Raw genomic sequence first — 22,084 nt, 5'->3', positions numbered from 1 at the left:
TGTCCAACCAAGGAATTAAAGTCATTCATTACTCTCCTCATTCAAAATGTCACCACTATCCACAAAATATAAGATTTCCTAGTCTCTCTTGCAGTTAGAAGGTAAAGAAAGCTTTGTGGTGGGTGCAGAAGTGAGATTGATAAAATGAGCTTAGGAAAGGGTATTTTGAAAACATGTAGTAGTGACCTGATTTAGTTTTTTGAGAGATACCATAAAATTAGTTCTCATTGTTTCAAAGTACCATATTCCTAGTTACAATTTGTGATGCCCGGAACCTATATGCTGATCGATCTCTAGTAGCAGGAAGGAGGATTTCTCCTGTCTTCAGTAGCTTTTTGAGGGTCTCTCTAGCTTCAAATCAAAGATGGGGGTGCTGAGACCTGTGCCAGGCGTACTGGCTGTTGAGCTGAGGAACTGGACAAACTAGGGTCAAGGAGTGAGGAGGAAGACTGCAGTGCTGAGGTGGGAGAAGCTGGGGTAGAAAGAGCCTGAGGCTTCGAGATAAGGAATTTGGGTGCATGTTGATAGCTAACTTGTACTGAGCCCCTGTTGCTGTCAAATGTACTTTTTAGCTCATTTACTTTAGTTCCCACCATGACCCCATTTTGAAACTGCTGCTCAGTGAGGTTAATTCCTAGGACCTGAACCCTGGCAGTTTATGCCCAGAGATTGGTAACAGATCCTTGGGTTGAAATGTTCAGTTCCTCTGAGAAAAGGATGATAAGAATAGTTAATATTTATTACACACCTACTAAATGCCAGGCACCATTCTAAGCACCTTACATTTATCATCTCATTAATCTTCATAACAATACCATATATTAGGTGCTTTATTAGCCCTCTTTTACAGTTAGGGAAAATGAAATGTAGAGAGTTTAAGTCAATTGCCTAAATTAAGTAACTATTTCTTTTAATAGAGCTGGTTTGTGATAAAACCAGGATTTGAAACCAGGCATTTAGCCCCTTTAAGAGACTTACTCTTAATCACTGTATTTTATTGCCTCATAAGGGATGGGTTCTCCCTGTGATGGACACTGGGTACTGTGGTGAAAAATCAGAATTCATATGGGTAAGGGATTATAGGGGGTTTTCTGCTGTACTGGGAAAAAGGTGTACAGAGAGTTCAAGGAATGGGTAATCACCAAGTGAGGAACAGCTGTGTGCACAGTGATAGCAGAGGGCAGAGGGGGACAACAGCAGTCCTGGGGGGCATCAGCTCTGTGGGCAGAGCACTAGGCTGGGACGGAAGACATGGCACCAGCCTGGGCGACCCACAGTCTCTCCGAGGCTTCATTTCCATATCAGAATAATGAGGGAGTTGGATGAATAAAGTCTGTGGTTCCTAAAAGGCTGGGAGTTTTAACAAGCTGATTTAACCAAATTTTATCAAGGCCATTTCTAACACCTACCAAATCATGGCCTTGAGAACTGTAAGACCCCAGAGTGCCTTCTGAATATAAAAAAAGAAAGGAAGACAGAAAAGTATTTTTTCAGATAACTGACTTTATTGGCACTGTTTTCTCTTTCGAGTGGTTTCATTTCTTGGGACTATCTTGGTTAAATAGTTGAGTGATCTTGGCCTTGTTTCTTATCCTCTTGGTGTCTTAGTTGTCTCATTTCCATGACAAGGATAATAACAATACTTATTTTACAACATTGTAAGGATTAAATACAGCAGTATTTTGGCCCTTAATATTCTTTGGAGATGGATTATAGAATCTTTATATTAATATATCTAAATCTTGACCTTAAAACGTGTATTTTCAGACTAGGAACCAGCATTTTTTAGACTTCTTTAATTCAGGCAACAGCAGTTAGTTTTCTTTTCAGAGTACTTTTTATTTGTACATCAAAAGGTGTTTTTGTTTTTCTAATCACTTAATCATTTTGGTCTCTTGTGCATAATCTTTATATATGAGCTTGTGCAAGCAACAACACTGCACTGAGGTGCTTGGCAGATTCTAAACATTTGAAAACACTTCTTTCAAGGCATTTGTGACCAACATTCACACTCTGCCTCAAGAAAATTATAAATTATGGACTCATTTTTCTTTGTGATCACTTGGGAAATTTGAAATCAAGTATGTTAAACCTGAAAAGTGCTATTGGTCAACAGAAAGTGTAAGCATATTAACACAAAATTACCATACCAATATTAATTGTTGGTAATTAATAGACAATGGGAAGTGCAAGGGACTTTAAGGAAACCAAGCTTCCTTGGTGGGCAGAAGAGTATTGCCATTAAAATGTGGCTTATCACTCACTGAATGGACTGAGAGAGAGTATAAACTACAGTGTAAACTATAATCCATGCTGTGTAGCAGTGCTCCAAAATGTCATCAAATGCAATTTGAATGTGCCACATTGATGAAAGAGGTTGTTGATATGGGAGGAGTGGGGGTGTGGGGGGGTGGGGAGTGGGGCTATATGGGAAACTCCTATATTTTTTAATGTAACATTTTTTTGTGATCTATGTATCTTAATAAAAAAGATAATTTAAAAATCTTTAAAAAAATAAGTAAAAAAGAGTTATGGACTTAGATCCCAGTTAATGGACTTAGATCCCAGTTCTACCCCTTAGTGTCTATATCACCTTGGACAGATCAACCTCTTCACTCTCAGTTTACTTGTCTGTAAAATGAAGACAACTTTAGAGGAATGAGGAATATTGTGAGGTGTATTTAACCAAGTACATGTAAAGCCCCTGGTGGTATGTGTAATACATACATAGAACATGTTTAATAAATGTTAGATATTCTTATTAACTCTTAGAAGTATAGCTGATGACTTTGCTTCTTGTTTTTTAACACATTTTTATTTTATTTTATTTATTTATTTTTATTTTTTTTAGGAGGAACCTCATATGTGGGAAGCAGATGCTCAACCACTGAGCTACACCTGCTCCCTGCTTCTTGTTTTATAAAGACTCCTTTTTTGTATGAGTCAAGGATTATATCATTTAATTTACTTGGACATTTTGAAACAACTTGGAAATAAGTTGAAAAGATTTAGTTCAGCTATGAAGTCTTATACCTCAATTTAAAAACTTGCTGGTAGCCTAAACTTTGTAGTTTGATATTTTCCTACATAAGATTTACCTCTTTGTTTCTGACCAGCGCCTTCCCTTTGTTATGGGCTACATGAATGAAAGGAAAGAGCCTTTCTATAAGGTACTTTTCTCTGGAGAAGTCTCAGGAAGAATTACTTTGTGGCACATCCCGGATGTTCCTGTATCCAAGTTTGATGGTTCTCCTAAAGGTAAGTTTCCATTTCCAATCACATCTCTATTGAGAATTAGTTTATAATTAATTCACTGTTCTTCTAAGTTGAGTAATATGCTATAAACAGGAAAAATTTTCTCATGTACCACTATGCATTAAATTATTTTAAGTGTAATGTTGTCTAATATATGGAAATATAAAAATGGATATAAACATAATGCTTATAGATCTTAAACAACCAGTATAATTCAGATTAACATCAATTTAACATAACAAGTCATTTATTGAAATGAAATGAATGCTGGTAATATGAATATGGGATAGGCTGATACACAATCTTCATATTTTTGAGTTGATCAGGTGAGTACCCTGTACCTCTTTTCAATCAATTTCTCCATTGGAATTTATGACAGTTGCTTGGAACTGTCAGCACAAAAATAAACTTGGCCACTAAAACACTTATTGATTGTCCAGATGATTTTATATTTGCTTATTTTAATTTCTCTTGGGTTACAGAACTGAAATAATCAAAGTAAAATTATTGCGGCAAATGATCAAATTCCTGAGGATATGTACTCCAAAATGAGGAATCCAGTGCTGGCTCCTGGCTCTTTTCCCTTTATTCCAGAATAAATGAGTTGGCAGTGAGTCTTCACTGTCTCGGGGCACAGCAGAAATAGCAGAAATAGCAGAAATTTTCCCCATTACTTGAATTTCTAAGTACACATTCCCATTAGTTAACAAGTTTACTGATATGTCTTTTAGTTTCTCTCACCCAAATGTTTTCAGAATGGTTCATAATATACCTGGATTACTAAGAAATGGATCAAGAAACTGACTTAGAACTTGGTATGGCATGTAGAAAATTTTCTTACAAGTTCAATTTTAGGTTTAAAAGTTAATGCCAGCCCAATACTGAGGTTGTTTGATGATGCTGTAGGGTTTCTCATGTCTGTTTTCCCTCTAGAAGCAGAATTAAGGCTCTACTCAATCTTATGTATTTTTAGAAGTCTGTGACAACTCTTAGTGCTAGTCTAAGATTGGTGGTTCAAGTTTTCACAGTCACTGTGGCTTTCTATTGCAAGTGAGGTCGTTTCCCGTAGAGAGGCAGGTTGACTTTAACTTGCTTCCTTAATTCCTGGATGACCAGCCTCTCTCCTTTCCAAGACCTAGTTCAAATGCCTAGGTGGTCAACCAAGTAAAATGATCACTCTTGATGGTTACAGATGGTTGCCTGGGGGCTCAATATGATTTTGAGATTCTCAGATCTTTGACGTTAAAGAATAAATTTCTTCTATTTACCTTATCTAACTAAAAGACACACAGTTTTCCCTCAAAACATGCTAAGGCAAATGAGATTGGTCCACCAGTTGACATCACTGCAAGAATTTCTCATTTTGTTTCAGTTGGCCTAAGTCTAAAATGAGTGTGCTAATACACACCTGTTCTCAGTTTGTTTCTGTTGGCCCAAGTTTAAAATGAGTGTGCTAATACACACCTGTTCTCTGGGGTGCCTGAAGGATGGAGGACCAGTACAATGGAATTTTGAGTGAAGACAATGGATGGCAGGAGGGTTCTCCTGCTTACAGACCACTGTTAGGATGGCAAGAGAGCCTTGATAATATTTACTGTATCTATGATGTAATTAATAACTGAAATTTTCCATTTTTGTGTGTTTTCCCTTTAGAAATACCAATAACTACCACTTGGACCCTTCAAGATAATTTTGATAAGCATCTTACAATGTCACAAAGTATTATTGACCATCTCTCTGAGTGTAAAGGTGGAGCAGGAACTGCAATAGTCACTTCATCAGAGTATGTTCCAAGTCTTGATAAACTAATCTGTGGCTGTGAAGATGGGAGAATTTTCATTACACAGGCTTTGAATGCTGCCAAAGCAGGACTCCTAGACGGCGGTTCTTTATTAAAAGGTCGTTGAATTTTTATGACCCTATTTATTTAATTTATCTAAGCTTCAACTTCATCAAAGTGTAGTAAATCAGCTATTACCTAATTAAATGAAGATCATTATACAGAGGCTTAAAAAGTTTGCTGGCATTTGCTGATAAATTTTTTCCACATTTTGATTTTAAAGTAAAACATACATACAGTTTTTTTTAAAGTCAAGCAGAAGGTTATATAGTGAAGTATGTTTCCTTCCTTGATCTTCCAGTCCCCTTCACAAAGGCAACTACTAATAAGGCTAACTTTCTTTATACCCTTCTTGAAGTTTTTGTGCATATGCAAGCATATCAGCATAGAAGTATACGTTCCTTTTATTTTGTTACACAAATAGGAACATACTCTACAAACTTTACTGAAACTTCTTTAAAAAAATCTTGATATGCTATCTAGGAGCTTATTCTTTATGAGCTCATTTCAAATGATTAATAATAATCAAAATTTAATTTTAAAAATACTTCCTTTTAATAGGTATTTAGATTTTTCTAGTCTTTGGCAATTGTGAACAATGCAAAACTGACAATATTTATATATGTATCTGAGTATATTTGTAGTATTAATTCCCAGGTATAGAATACTGGATCAAAATTTATGTGCATTTTTAATTTTGAAAATATATCTAAAGTGTTCTCCAAAGGGCTGACATCAGTATATATGCATGTCTACTAATAGCCTATGGAAATGCCCTTTTCCCTAAACCTTGCCAATTCTGTGTGCTTTGAGATGTTTTAATCTCTGCCAATCAGGAGAAAAATGGTATCTTTTAGTTTCAATTTTTATTTTTTTGTTAATCAAATATATATATGTGTGTTTTTACATATATTTGTACATCGTCAGAGCTAATACCTAATTAAATTAAAGATCATTATGCAGTAGGTTGTCTTATATAAGGGAAGAAATAGAGGAGGTGATTGAGAAAAAAATTGTGTTCCATTCTCAATTGTGTTTTCCTCTTGGACTGTTAAGTCTTTAAGGGTATAGACCTAATCTCAATTAAATTTTTTTTTGTTACTTTGCCTACTATGTTCTGAACTTACTTTGGCTACAATTAAATATTACTGATTTACTGATTGAAATAGGGGAGTGAATGGCAATGAATCATAGAGAGAGAATTTACTGGTATAGAGCTAAATGGCTGCTGTTAAAACATAGAGAAAAAGCTTAGACCTTAGCATTTTTTATCTAGGTAGACTTATCTTAATATCCAGGAAATAGAAACCTGCATTTGTTTCGTAGCCTCTGAATTACCATTCGTCATGGTTTCCTGAGGGATACAAAGTAAAGGTGTACATGATAGAGCAGAAGTAACTAAAGTATAATGATGCTTTGGGATTCATTTTCAACTTGAATAGATTGTGGGCTGTGATTCTTTTCAATATTTTTTAGGCTTAGCTAATGATAAAGGGAAAAGCAGTATGGTTAGTGAAAAGAGTAATGAATTGGATGTCAGAGACTTGGGTACATGGTTGGTATAAAATGCCCATGTGCCTGCCACGTACCAGAATATTAGTGCTAAGGAAATTTAGACAGTATCTTATTTATTCCACACAACAGTCTTGTGTGAAATAAGGACTATTATTCCAATTATTTGGACTTTGTACCTGTGATTTAGAGAGAAAAAGTAACTTTGCTCTTGGTATTACACCAGTAAGAGATAGAACCAGAAAAACAAAGCCAGATTTGTTTAATAGCAAAGCCATACTCTTAAACATTCGGCTGTGCTTTTCACACTTGGATGCAAGTCACTTCTCTGAGCCTCAGATACTTATCTTTAAAACAAAGGGGTAGAGCTAGGTAATTTCTGTCTTCTTTCAAAGCAAAAAAGTTTTATGAAACTTCACTTTTCTTTTGGTCACACTATTAATAATTTAAAGAACAACGGTAATTCTGAGCTTATTTTTGTGGAGGCAAAATGTTTGAATTTTTCACTCTTTTACAACAGTGTTTACTATTTCATGACCAAGGAATTGGTCACTTGCTGATGTCATTAAAGAATTAACAGGCAGCCTTTGATCAATCAGCTTTAGTGCTTCATCAAAGTATGGTCTGGTTTATGATAAGGAACTTGGCTTTTGAGATGATCCAAAGGATGTTCTTTAATTTTCTTAGTCAAGTACATAGCTTTAATTGTGTGTCGATTTCTTATATTAAAAATTATAAAAGAAAATCTCAGGACAATTTTCTGCACAAAAATAACTTTTTAGTTAATTTTAAATAATTCTTTGATCCATTAATTTTCCAGATTCCCTCCCTCACAAAGTTCTTAAAGGCCATTACCACAGTGTTACTTCATTGCTATATCCACATGGTCTTTCTTCAAAATTAGACCAAAGTTGGATGGTTTCTGGGGACCAGGACTCATGTGTCATCCTGTGGGATATCTTTACTGAAGAAATTTTGCATAAATTCTTTTTGGAAGCTGGTCCAATAACAAGTCTTTTGATGTTACCAGAGCACTTCAAAGTAAGTTAAGACAAAGAGTGAAACATAACAGAGAAATCTGAAAATTATGTAATATTACAAGAAGTTTAGAAGACAGAAAAATTGATCCATATTCTCAAAGAAAAGAAAATTATGTGTACCCATCCATAATACAACTGGATGATTTTTAGTTATTCCTTTTGAATATTTTATTATTACAGTTTATATTACACAAATAATTTGGTTCTAAAACAAAGTACTTACCTATTTTTCCTTTCCCGCCTGGTTATTTTTCATGGAATTTTTCATGGAATTATCTCCCTGAGATGGCTCCCTCATCTGTCTGCTCTTTGTCTGATTGCTGTGTCTGATCGTTGTGTCTGCTTGTCTTCTTTTGGAGGCACTGGGAACTGAACCTGGGACCTCCCATGTGGAAGGCAGGCGCCCAAGTGCTTGAGCCACATCTGCTCCCCTCTTTTTTTTATTATGAAAGTGACAGATATTTGATATAAAAAAGTTCATACAATACTGGAATCTATAGATTAGAAATTATCTTTAGCCTTCAGCAGTTTTCTCTAATATGGATACATTGTCACATTCTTTTTTAATTAATTAATTTTCTTTTATTTATCCTAACCCTCCCCCCCTCCCCCCACTGCTGACTTCGCTTGCTGTCTGTTCTGTGTCCATTCACTGTACATTCTTCTGTGTCTGCTTGTCATCTCTTCTTGTCTTCTCTTTAGGAAGCACGAGGAACCAATCCTGAGATCCCTGACATGGGAGAGAGGCATTCAGTTGCTTGAGCCACCTCAGCTCCCTGGTTTACTGAGACTCTCATTGTCTTTCCTCTGTGCCTATTTTCTGTTGCTTTATCTTGTTGCATATCAGCTTGCAGGTTAGGCCAGCTCTGCGTGGCATGGGCCAGCTTGCCTTCACCAGTTGGCCCCGGGAACCAAGCCCAGGACCTCCCATATGGTAGACGGTAGCCCAATTGCTTGAGCCAAATCCACTCCCTTTTTTAATTTTTTTAAGTAAATTTTTACTTGCTCATTCATTTATTTAACAAATAATGAGTATCAACAAAGTTATGAGTGTCTTGTGCTGGGCAAAATGAAAAATTTAGGTACAATTTTTCTATGAAATGTCAATTTAAATTCACCTTCCAAGTTGAAATATCTCTATTAAGACCTGACCATGTACCCTACTCCCCAAACCCCACTCCTCCCACATCAACAACTTCTTCCAATTGTTTATCAACAACGTTATTATCTCATAGCTACTGTGGGTCAAGAATCCCAGGCTGGCTTCCCTCGGGGGCTCTGGCAAGGCCGCAGCCAAGGGGGTCTGCCAGGCTGTCTGCTTACCCACAGCATCCTCCAGGGAAGGCACCGCTTCCATGCTCACATGTGCTCTGAGCCAACAGCCAAACCTTCACTCACCACGAGACAGCGCAGGTCTGCCAAGCCTGCCTTTGTTCAGCCTTGGTCTGACTATGCCATCCCAGTCTCTGGCACCTACCCTTTCTCCGCAGCTGTGGGCTCCCCTGCATTCTGCATCTTGTCTCTCCTGAAAGGACAGTCTCTTCTGTAAATGAAGGCTCATGCTGACCTTTTATTTTAATGTATTTGTTTCCCACCCCCCCTGCCCAAGTTATCTGCTTTCTGTGTCCATTCGCTGTGTGATCTGTGTCCGTTTGTATTCTTGTCAGCAGCACCCGGAATCTGCACGTGGAATCTCTGTCTCATTTTGTTGCATCATCTTGCTGCGTCAGCTCTCCGTGTGTGCGGTGCCATTCCTGGGCAGGCTGCACTTTTTTTCGCTCTGGGTGGCTCTCCTTCTGGGGTGCACCCCTTGCGCGTGGGGCTTCCCTATGTGGGGAACACCCCTACGTGGCACAGCAGTCCTTGTGCGCATCAGCACTGCACATGGGCCAGCTCATCACATGGGTCAGGAAGCCCTGGGTTTGAACCTTGGACCTTCCGTATAGTAGGCGGACACCCTATCCACTGGGCCAAATCCGCTTCCCCATGCTGGCCTTTTGAGCAGCTGCATAAGATGCTATAGTAAGAGCTGCTAGAATAAATGGCTTTTGGGCTGTGATGCCAGGCTTTGTATAGATTTCATTCCACAAATCAAAGTGGCTAGGAAATACATCTGAATTTCTAAATAAAAAAAAAGACATGACCAGCTAACGTTTGGGTTTTCCTTGAAATAAAAGCACATGGTTAACAAAAAATGGCATTGTAAATTAGTTATTTGGCTTATAAAAACGACTTCTCTATTAGTAATATAAAAAATTAACTACAAAGGAAACTCAGAGAAAGCATATATTTTTTTCCCACCTTGAGGGAAAACAGTATTTCAGCTACACAAATGATTAAACAAAATAGTGAAATAAAGTTAAGTAATGTTTTAAAAACTTGAATGTGATGGTTTGAGATACCTTGATATGCCTTTTATTCTTTAGGCAAGATTCCTCTCCTCCTTCTTCTTTTTTTTTTTTTTAATAATTTTTTCCCTCTCGTTTCCAGGACACTAGTCCAAGTCAGTTCTTGTGTTGACTTGGAGTAGACACTCCTTCCTTGCCCCTTTTTGCCTGCCTACCCCCTCTTATTTCTTAGTCATGGATGATTTAACTGTAAGAATCAGAAGCCCATTTAAACTAAGTCAAATCAAAAGGGATTTTTTAAGACCTCCTTATACGTTTCAAAATACCACAAACAGGCACACAGTGGATCTTGACCTATAAATTCAGAAACCAAGGTCATTCTTCAAATCATTCTACCCCAAAGTGTCTGCTCTTCTGTGATTGCTTTAGTCTTATTTCTCCCTGTATCTTCTTACTGCTTCACAATTTCAAATTCCTAGAAAACAGAATAATCTGATTGGCCTAGTGAGAGTAATTAGTGTTTGTCCACTCCTGGCAACGGGATTTGTGTTTACTGTGTGTGTGTCTCTGTGTGCTTGTGTGTGAGGATCCTGAAGCACATCAGGCTGCTTGTTCTAGAAACTGTGAGTTGGGCCTGTTCTCCAGGGAGGTAAACAATTATGTCTGGCCCCTTTTACAAATTTAGGTTCCAGATCTGTCACACCTGCCATTTTGTAAATTTTTTCTCAGCTTTCCTATAGTCTCTCAAAAAAGTTAGGAAAGATAATATGTTCCTCAGTGCCTCGCAGAGAGAAGTTAATGATAGATAATTGGGAGTCTCAAGGACTCCCTACACCTGCTTAAAACATAGCAGCCTTAGAGAAAGTAGGAGCTTCCACCTGGTAAGGAAGTCAGAGAAGATGCAGGTTGAGAAGAGACATTACACCGTCCCTCTTCCTGTGCCCCCACTAATGGGCTAATAGGGGGGCCTCATGGTGGAGGACAGAGCTGCCCTGTAAACTACTCGCAGCTTCATCTCAGCAGCACCCAGCATGGAAGGTTATTGTCTTAAACTCTGCTGGAGGTACCATATGCTACCTATTTTTAGAGTATCTTAAGGATACTTTGTTCCTTGTATCTTTGAGGCTGTACATTCAGTTGGAACTACCTAATGCTTACCTTTTTTAGATTGTGTCTACACTGAATTTCCTGTTTGGATTAGAATCTGTATAGTTCTGGGAACAGCACCAAATCACAATTTGAGGCTGTAAGTGGAAAATATCTGTTTATGATACCCTTGGGCCTAAGCTTGTGTCTACAAATAGCTTCTTTTTCTGGCAACAAATTAGTTCTGGGGTTTGCTTTATTCTGCATTATTTCCGATGTCTGCCTTACTGCCTGAATTCGCTGAGTGATGGTGAACCCTTCATTTATCTTATAAGTAGATCGGGCCTGGAATTCTCCTTTTTGCTTGTGTCTCTTGACCTTCCCGATAGGTTGTGGAGTTTAAAATCTACTTGGTATTTAAAGCTCCTCATTAGAGCATTAGGTGGAGAAGTGCTGTACAAAGCAGAAATGCTTTGTAAATGGAGCTCTGAACAAAATTTCTTTTTATTACTGAGGAAAAAAATCTGATATAACCACGAAGAACGCATTTGACTATTTGCTTACAGAAGAATGCTGTTTTCTTCACAGCTAAGAGGTGATCAGATAATTTGCTGTGTGTGCAGTGACCATTCTGTGGCACTCCTCCACCTTGAGGGAAAGAGTTGTCTCCTGCGTGCCCGGAAGCACCTTTTCCCTGTGAGGACGATAAAATGGCGCCCTGTTGAGAATTTTTTAATTGTTGGATGTGCAGATGACTCTGTTTACATCTGGGAAATTGAAACAGGTAAATTGAAATTTTATTCCCTTTCTTCCTTTGTGTATTTATGGCACCAAAGCATTTGGCAGGGTGGAGGATTCCAAAGAAGGTACAGTAATGACCTCATTTGCTTTAACCTTTGGTTGGACTACATTTAATGGCTTCAATTGAAAGCATGTGGATAAAATAAAACACAATGACCACTAAGTCAGATCCTGACCGACCTGATGATTAGCTGACAGGGCAGTGCACAGGAATGAGCCGGATATTTCTGGAAGCTATAAATAAAAACATAAGTTATCTACTTTAATTATTAACAAGAGAAAAATTTAGTGTCCTACCAGTCTCAAATTATCATTAAATTCTGCTTTCTTCAGTATGCTCACCATCTCAGCAATATTTTGAGCTAATTGATGATCCGTAATAATGGAAGGTACTTAATTATAAAACTCCAGAAAGTTGAGTCAGGGAAACAAAACTGAGTGGCTTAGTTAAACTTTTGATATCATAGGGTAGAAAATGTATAGTTTGAACTTCAAAGTTAAAAAAAAAAAATTCACTTTATAATTGAAGATTGACACTAACACATTTCAGGCAAATGCTGGCAACATACCAAATAAGGCAAGGGAGTTTGCCTGAGAGTCCATTCCGTGAAACTCTTGCATGAATTTTTATTGATCAGTCGGTGGTTTTATGTTGGTTGTGATTAACAGACTGGATAGTTTATACTATTATAGTTTAATGCCATACTTCACTAAAATAATTGCTGTTTTCTTTACATTTGACTCACATGTGTTAGTGTTGATTGCTAAACGTACCAGCGTATTGAGGATGCAATGTAATACTGCCTTACATTGAACCATTCTTTATGGCTTTGAAGGGCTTTCATGTTCATTTTTTCATTATATGTTCACCATTTCTGGGGTAGGCAGTAGAGGTGTTATTTCTCATTTTATTGGTGAGGAATCTGCAACTCTGAGAGGTCAAGTAAATGTGCAGGATCATAGAACTGATAAGTGCTGGAGCCAATATGAGGGTCGCCATTTGTTCTTGACATGATATACACAAAACTAAGAGATTTTTGGGATTTTTGGATAATCTGTTAACCTGAAAGGCAGTTGAGTATACTGATTAGAAGTACAGAATCTAAAGCCTGACATAGCTACATGCCTTTCTACATGCCAATTTCCTCATCTATAAAATGGAAGTAATGATACTGCCTTTCTGTCAGGATTAAATGAGGTAATTGCTGTGATGCTTGTAAAGAGCACCTCAGTAATAGTTAAATATGATTTCACTATTAAATTTTTTTTATTATCAAGGACTGCATCAAAATCTTGACTTTGGTTTGTGCAAACTGTATTATAAAACACATGTACATGTAAATGAGTGCCAATTTCCTCTGTGAAAATTTGGTAATCTAAGATATTTTCCTTGCAAAGTAGAATCCAGCAAGTCTAAAGAAGTATATGGACATTTCTGAGTGTTCACAGTCCCATTTCCCCATTAGAAGCCATTTTTCAGGCAAGGCAACTTTCTATGTGCTTTTTGATAGAGTGGAAAGTAAAAGAGGGAAGACAGAATGCTATATTATCTCTTGAGACCTTTATTCCCATTTTTAATTTTAATTTTCTTATTTCTCTTTTTACTCCCCAAATCAACCAAATGTTTTAGAACATTTGAAAAGTATAGAGAAGCATCAAGAAAAGCAAATAATCCTATCTCACCACTTAAAGATAACTGGGATAAATATTATTATTTACGTTCTGTCAGAAATCTGTGCATGTCAATAAATAGATGTTTGTATTGTGTATCAGTTATGGTCCTGGCAGGAAACTGAATTCAATGCAGCTGGGTCAAATGAAGAAATTTTAATGAAAAGACTATTTACAGAGGAATTAGGGAACAGACAGAAATGGATGGCAAAGCCCTGAGCACTCAGGCACTGGTGCTTTCAGAAAGTTCTGACCAATTCTAAGGCTGAAGGGACAAGGGCCAAAGTATAGGAGCAGAGGTCATGGGAGAGAAATAGCTCCTGCAGGAAATGCAGGCTGAAACTCGGAGGTTGCATAGGAGAAAATCTCTTCTCTCTTCTGAAGATGCCTCCATTGGTTTACTCCAACTGGAAGCCTGAGGGTAGGGGAGGCAGTTTTAAGCGTCAGCCTCCACATATACAGGGCAAGACAGTGATGGGTGGAGAAAGGATGGAGAGGGTTGTGAGATGGACAATAATAAGTACAATGGCCATTATGGACATGCATAATTCAATTCAAACATCTCATAGTTGGTTATCTGTATTGTTTCCTATACTTCATCAGCTTTGGAGTTGCTGTATCAAATATTATGCACATGTTTAGTACCAAATTACAGTACAGAATATTTGTTTCAAATGGAGCTGTTTATCTCTTGGTTATCTATATTAATAGGTTATAAACAGCCTCAACGCAACTCAAGATGGAGATTATACTTGGTGATAGTATTATTAACAATTGTTTAAATGCCTTTACATTTGCAATGTACCTCTTCAGATTTTCAAGACACCATTCCATGGGCCAACTCATCTGAGCCCCCTGACACCTGATGGCCCTACTCTCCTCACCACAGCTATTCCTTTTGAACAAGTTTAAGTTGTTCCTTTTTGTCTTGTGTCTGATATTGGCTTTATTGTGGGGGTTACTATTAACCTCTGCAATTCCAATTTTGCTTAAGATTTAATGAACTAAGCAATTTTTTTCAACAAGCCAATTTCAGCTGGCTGAAAAGCTCCCATCACGCTTACCCTACTTGATTTCTATTCTCTCCTTTTACTGCAAAGGTGGGAAAAAATGCTGGGCCCAGGAAGTCTTTCCATTTATATTTCCCATAAAGTTAGGGGAAAGAATTCAATTGAGAACAGAAAAATTAGACAAAATCTTTATGAGGGTATGGAATGTGACTGCTCACTGATGTGCCTGGTATATGAATGAATGAATGTGAACAAATGAATTAACCCAAATGTTCTTGGTGCTCAGTAGATTTAGTACAAATGGGTTTGCTTTACATTAGCTAGCGTTGGTAGCTTCTAGATTTAAGATGTGTAAGTGTAGTCCTTAGCTTTCTCCAAGTCTCTCCTAGGATTTCTGGGTTTCTGGAGTTCACAGAGCGTGTCTCACCTCCTCAGGTGTAAGTCTGTGCATTTTTCACTCCAGTCAATTTTTCATGGGCCACCACTTCCTCTGCCTTTTAGCTTTGCTTATGGCTATTTATTTTTTCCATAGGGTTCAAACAGTTCCGTGGCGGAACAGACCTTTTCTTTGCTTCATTTTTCCAGTACTCCTTCCATATATACATGAAGGAGACTTAAATTTACGCTAAGAGATCTTTCAGCACTTAGGGAAACTCTAGGGATAGGGATTTTGGGGAAAGGGACCTAGAAAGAAAAGGCAGGGGAAAGGGCTTAAAGCTAAGAATAATTAATTCTCAACCGTGCCGGAGGACTGTCTTGGGAGGGTAGTGAGGAGGGCTGGGTTTTGGGGTCAGTCCCCAAGTCACTCTCCCCTAGGTGTGAGGGATAGGACATGAGACCTCTTCAGTTTTTCTCAAATGCTTCGTATCAGCCTCTTTTTGCTTTATTCATGAGTCTCTTTGTTAGACTGCACAAGCATATTCTAGAATCACACCTCCCCCCATGCCCATTTTATATTGAAATTGTCATGGGTGCTTCTTTTTCTGTGACAGATAGCATAGTTAGAGACGTGCCAAGGTATAGTCTGGGACCATAGGTGGGCATGCCAATCTCACTGCATCCGCGAACAACCAAAGTAGAGAAGTGTTTGTGAGGTGCTGAGGGCCCTCGTCTTCTGGCTAAAAATGCAGCACTGCCAGGTTGGAAGTGATGAGGGCATCCAGTTTTGCTTATTGATTTGTTGGGTATCCCATGATGTTTGGGCCTGATTAGGAAGGAGAAATATTGGCGATGTCATTTTGATTAATATTTGAGCTCCCACAGTGTGTTTGGCACTGAAAACTCTGGCAGCTTTGTTCCACCATTGCTGTGAGACACAATAGGGATAATACATTGCTGATTTTTTCCTCTCTAAAATATACACCATAAATAAATCTCAATTCTGTTATTCTTTTAAGAATTGAATTTAAAATAATTCTGAGAACTTTTCTGTTCACAGTAATGGATGTACATAGCTGAAAATTTGTGTAATAAATTTCTTGTGTGCTAATTATATAATAATTATTACTATTTCTGTTAAGCTTATGGACTGTGCTGTAAAATATGTTATATTAAGTCCCTGGATTTTCTTTGTGGGGAAGTGAACCCTTGTTTGCTTTCAACTAAAACATTTCTTGGTAAGATAATCAGGAAAACTTTTAATGTAAAGGGCGAGATAGTAATTATTTTGAGCTTTGTGGACCAGTATCTATAGCAACTCTTTTTCTCTGCCATTGTAGAACCGAGGAAGCCATGGGCAATATGCAAAGGAGTAGGTAAGGTTTTGTTCTAATAAACCTTTACTTACAAAAACAGGCAGCCAGCTGGGTTTGGTCTGTGGGAAAACCTGTGTAGATCCCTGAGACTAATGATAGTTCTTTTAAAGACCATTATTTTCATAACAACTCATTCTTAAAGCAGTTTATAACTTTTAATACATTATGCCTCACTGTATCCGTATGGATACAGGGTGGGTATGATTATACCCATTTTATTTTTGAGAAAATGGGACACAGAGAGGTTTTGTGAGTCTGAATTTCCCCAGGATAGCACTAGGACATGTATTGCCCTCTTTTTTTCCAGTGTTTTCTTCATTGCACCGTACAGCAAGAACACCCCTTGCAGATGGAGGTCAGCTTTTTGAGACTGTCAAGCAATGAGTCAGATAAGAAAACCTCTGAGAATAAAAGAAATGGCTGCCAGGAAACCTCTATATGCTCTCCTGCAGGAGAAGGTCTCTGGCTATCTCTCAGAGCTTGGCTCTTAATTTACACACAGTTCTAACAGCTCTGGTCATCTGATTTCTCAGATGACAGATTAGAAACAGCAAATTACAAGTGGCGAGGCCGTTAGTGGCAGGCACTCAGATAGGAGAAGCAATAGCTGACAGGAAGGGATGAGAGGCACAAAGCTTTGTATCACTGCTCGGCAGTGCTTCCTGTGCTCATACGAAGACAGTTGCCCAAATATGCTGGAATTGTTTCCAATGTTCAGGAAGCTCTTGCTTAGTGGCTGCGCATGCCATGGGCAGCTGCCAGTCTACTTCTCACGACTCGACTGGGCTTCTTCCTTTCTGGGTTCTGCTGGGCTCCAGGAGATGATTACTCAGAGGTGGTAAATCTAGGGTATATTCTAAGACCCCAGGAAATCTTAGACACAGCTTAGGGCCTAGAGTTCAAGGTCGCTTAATTCTTGGTTCAATGACTGGGAAGAACTTGGGTCCATGTGAGTCTATTTTTCTTCATTCCTTCAAGTCCTGCTCAGTTAATATGAGCTTTGTGACCTAGAGCAGAGAGCTTGACTTCCATAACAAGAAGACAAGAAGGTAGATAAGGCGAAGATAATGCAATTCCAGAGTTATTGTCATGACCCATGTTAAATTTCCTGTTAATTTCTTTTTCTTATTGGAATTAGCTGCAGTTTACTAGAAAATTATTCTGTCTTAGAATATCTCAAGTGTTTAATGTTCTACTATAGGTTTGAGTTTGCTTTAATTGTTTAGGGTGAAGGATATAGGGAATGTATACAGGACCCAGTTTCCCCGAAATTTACAGTCATATTTTTCCAAATAGAGTTGTATAGTTAAATTTTTATTTTGCCACACTGAAATGTCACACAAGATCACTACATTGAGAAATAATTTTCCAGTCCACAAATCTTACTAGGCCACCTTCTTGTAGAATACATATATAGTCTAGTATAACTATATAGATGAAATGAAATTTTAAAAATTATACTAGTTATCAACTGTACCATTCTGAAGGACGATTTTACTTGGTTTTCTCATCAGGGTCACCACTTTGTAATGTAGGGGTAAACTTAGGTCTTTTGACTGCCTTGTCAGCACAGCCACTGTACAACAACTTTCATTATATACATGTTAAAGGCAGATTTTGGATATGTAGCATCCAGCAGGTAATAGACCTTCCAGTATGTCATTTTCTCAAAACCACATTATTTTCTTGTGGTAGGTTACAGATGGAACCCTCTTGGGATGATTGTTTTTAGAAAAGAAAAATAGGATGCATTAAAGTACAGGGTGGGGTTTTTCCTATAGCACCTTTCCCAAGCCCTTTTCTTCTTTATTATAATAATTACTGATGTTATTACTCAACATGTGTTTTCAGTTTACTCCAGCCCTTGCTGCCTATTTTTCAAATCTTTATTTCTTCCTCCTCGCCCCTGGTTATTACAGCTACACTATAATTTGTGATTTTGATTCATGTAGTATTTTGCACTTGTATATACATATGTGCTTGTGTATATGAAATTTATCATCAGTTTAGCTATTAAACCATTGTGATGGTTAAAAATAATTCTCTTGAGTAGTATGTAGTATATAGAGGGTTTATGACCATGAGCCCTGTGAGTCAGACTACCAGAGTTTGAATTCTCGTTCTACCCCTTATAATCTTTATTACCTTAGTCAAGCTTTAATGCTTCCAAGGCTCACTTACCATATCTAAATGTCACATAGTATTGAATAAATATTAACTATTTTGTAGTACAAATCCATATATTACCATGCCAGTTTGTACTGAAGCTTCCACTGTCTTCTCCCTTCTTTCTCCATCTTTCCATTTCTAGTTGAGCTCAACAATTATTTCTTACTTCATGAAATGCATACAGTTGCAAAGGATTCTACAAGCATCACATGTGGCCATACTTCTTAAAGAGCTTCCAATATAATCACAGAAAATTTATGTTTTTGAAACAATTTAAAAAATATAGGGCAACATATAAAAAAATGGTATATGGAAAATACTTAAGTGCCCAAATGTACACAATATTTGTAAAAAAAATGAAATAGGTTATTATATTTAAGAGTGCTGACTGTATTTATATTAATTAAAAACTATATATATGCTATATGTTTTCTATAATAAAAGGAAACCAAAAATGCAGAAGGTATAAAGAAGATATTTTAAAAAAGCAATAGAGGGGAGCAGATGTAGCTCAAGTGGTTGATGCCTGCTTCCTACATACAAAGTCGTGAGTTCAGTCCACGGCCCAGTACCTCAGGAAAAAAAAAGGCAATAGAATCCCAACATTTGCAGATAACCATTATTCACGGCTTGGTGTATATTACTTTCAGTGTTTTTCTTTCTTTCACACACTGAGTCTTTTGTAGAGTGTTATCCAAGTATCAATTCATTATTTTCATTACTAATGTAACATCCCGGGGGATATAATGGGTAGGTTTATAGGCCATTTTGCTTCACCTGGGTGCCATAAGTCCCTTTTTAAAGGGTTTGTGAAGCTTGGATTGGAAAAAAATTGCATCTTCATCTATACTGACATCTAACTGAAATTAGGCATTTCCTTCAGTTTTGAATGTAGGGAGCACATAACAGCAGGATTTGCAATACCTCTGGTTTTGTTACCAATAGACATCAGATATCTTCATTTCTCATTAAAGTTGTCACTGATTTCTCAAACTATCATTTATGTTCATAAATTTGTAGCTCTTTTTATTTAATATATTAATAACCATACATTTAATTTTTAAAATATTTTGATTATATTTCAATATAACTGATTACTTTTGTAGTCCTATGTATTTTCTTTAAAACGTTTTAAACCATTTTTTTTGTGGGAAGTCCTTCACTGACTTCCCAGAGTGCTGAAAGGATTTATGGCATAATAAAGGTTAAGAACTACTGTTAGTCTAAAAGAATTTTAATGTGGGTGACATGGAGGTTGCTCAGTGGTAGCAGTACAACTCTGGAGTCTAAGTTGATATCTGCTTTTTCACTTTCCAGGATGTTTGCATTTGCTCTCATATCTCCTTCTAATTCTTTTTTTTTTTTTTTTAACAGAGCAACTTTACAAAAAATAATACAGAATTTGATCTTATTTTTTACCTAATTAAATCCAGCAGTTAACACTACATCATTGAAGAGAAGTACATAAATCTCATTATAAAATGAGGCTCTTTTTTTTTTGGTCCTTCAGTTTAAGGCCCTGGTTGACACCTGTGCGTGCATATTGATGCAGACACACATGAGTGTGCACACATGCTTCCCACACATGTGTAGAAGCATGCTCCCCTCACACACATGTGGACACACCTGCGTACACGCACACTTTTCTTCTGTACTCCTATTGGGAAACATGAGTCTCTCAACTTGGGTGAAATTATATAAATGTAACTTTTGGCCTTATAATTTTATATGCTTTTCAAGGTGAGGAAATTCCAAGGATGATGTAGTAAAATTAAAGAAAAAGATGATTTGCATCGGGCAGTTTCTGCTGTGCCTTTTGAAATCCAGAGATCACATTGAAAGGCTATTGACAAAACAAGCACAAGTAATACTCTTTTCCCAAATTTGGATTGTTTCTTTATTAGTTATAAACATTTAAACAATTATCTACCTTTTAATTATGTAATCCTACTTAAAATGAACATACTTCTATATTGTTTTTAGATAACCGTAGCTTTTATCTTTAAAATTCTACATTATATGTTTAAATTTTATTGGGTGAAACACTCAGGTTAATTGTCTGTTTTTGTGCCCATTTTAATTTAGGTAATATTCAATTTCATCTTTTCTTGATCTCCTGGCATCTTGATAAACATTAGGCATATTTTTGTGATATTTTCAGGATATCTTTGGAACACTTTGTATGTTCAAAAAGAAATATTAAAATCAATACAGCCTCATTCTAGCGATAAAAATATTTTCTGCTCTTAAAATATGTAGACCAATTAAATCCTACCCTTCACTGCCTTTATTGAGTCCTTTGGCAGTTGCTATCATCCTTATTTTTCCTTCAGTAAAGAAAATACCTGCTCTAATGAGCTTTAGCTGATTCCTATGGTCTGATGGACATTCGGATCAAGTGCTGGCTGAATATGTTTGTTAGGTATCTGCATTTAATATTCAAGGGGGCCTATTCTACAGCAGCAGAAAACAACGTATCGGGATGGGTGCTCTGGGACTCCTCCTCTTTTATGCCCCATTTTGTATGGGCATTTGGATCTTCAGTGGGTTTCACAATTGCAATGTTTCGTGGAAATAAACCCGAAGGAGCCATCTGCCCTCTTCACGCTTCCTCCTTTCAATTCCCTAGCCTCTTCCCAGTCGCCAGCTGCCACAGACACGATTGGAAAAGCAAGACTCAGTGGGCTGTAGTGATTGTTATTCACTGGGAAAGTAGGTTTTCTGATTTGTTTGAGAGTTAAAGGATATTGGATGTACTTGATTCATCTGAGTATATCAATAATATCCAGCTTCTACCTTTAACTTACTTGTTAGGATTTTATGGGAAAGGTCTTTGGTGTTTCTAGGGATGAACCAGATGAAAACAGAGCCAAAGGTCAAGTCCTTGACTTGGGAGAGTTGAGGAGAGCATTTGACTATGGGAATGTTGTCAGATGTTACTTTGTGTGCTTCAAAAAAATGTTGGTTGTTAATCTCACCCTTGTCAATAAGTCCTGGATATGGACTAACTCACGACTTTCTGCAGTCTTTTTTGCATTTAAGTGCAAGCAGATTCATTTCACTTTAGGCTCATGTTAAGGAGAATGTGAGGCTGTTTTTTTCAGCCCTTTAGAAGCATCGGAGCATCAGCAACTTCACTGAGGGACACAAGATGTCAGTGTCACATCCTCAGGGATTTCCAGGCCATCATCTGAGCAGATAGCAGTGTGTTATTTTAAATTTCTTAAGTGAGTTGTACCTTATGCTGATACATTAAAATTGAGAAAATGTAATCTCAATTTTACAGGAAGAGAATTGGAATAAGATGTTGTAAAAACAATTCACTTTTGACCCATGATTTGCACTGGAAATTATCTTTATTTTATCACATTTTGCTTATTTCCAGAAGCATCAACTCTAACTCTAGTTGGCAAATCACACTCTTACATATTACTTTTTGTATGTCTATCATTTTTTAAGAAATGTCTTTGTGCAAACAGGACAGTTTTCCCAAGGTTGGTCTAATAGCAAAATTATCTCTTATCAATGATTTTCTAAAAGAAATGACATAGGCATAAAAGTCATCCAAACTTGGAGTTTAGAACTGGATGACTAAGCA

The 22,084-nt window shown here is 37.3% G+C and overlaps 1 protein-coding gene across 1 annotated transcript in view; it reads left to right on the top strand.

Moving 5' to 3' along the window:
* The window catches only part of WDR72 (WD repeat domain 72), a 248,867-nt gene that overhangs the window by 46,160 nt on the left and 180,623 nt on the right, over nucleotides 1–22,084 (top strand). Inside the window, exons 12-15 of the mRNA XM_058294228.2 lie at nucleotides 3,117–3,258; nucleotides 4,909–5,154; nucleotides 7,428–7,648; nucleotides 11,670–11,865. Coding sequence (XP_058150211.1) covers nucleotides 3,117–3,258; nucleotides 4,909–5,154; nucleotides 7,428–7,648; nucleotides 11,670–11,865 — 805 coding nt within the window. The remainder of the gene's footprint in view (nucleotides 1–3,116; nucleotides 3,259–4,908; nucleotides 5,155–7,427; nucleotides 7,649–11,669; nucleotides 11,866–22,084) is intronic.

This window comes from Dasypus novemcinctus, chromosome 3 (assembly GCF_030445035.2).
Source record: "Dasypus novemcinctus isolate mDasNov1 chromosome 3, mDasNov1.1.hap2, whole genome shotgun sequence".
NCBI classification, from domain to species: Eukaryota; Metazoa; Chordata; class Mammalia; order Cingulata; family Dasypodidae; genus Dasypus; species Dasypus novemcinctus.
This window is presented reverse-complemented; position numbering and strand designations above follow the sequence as displayed.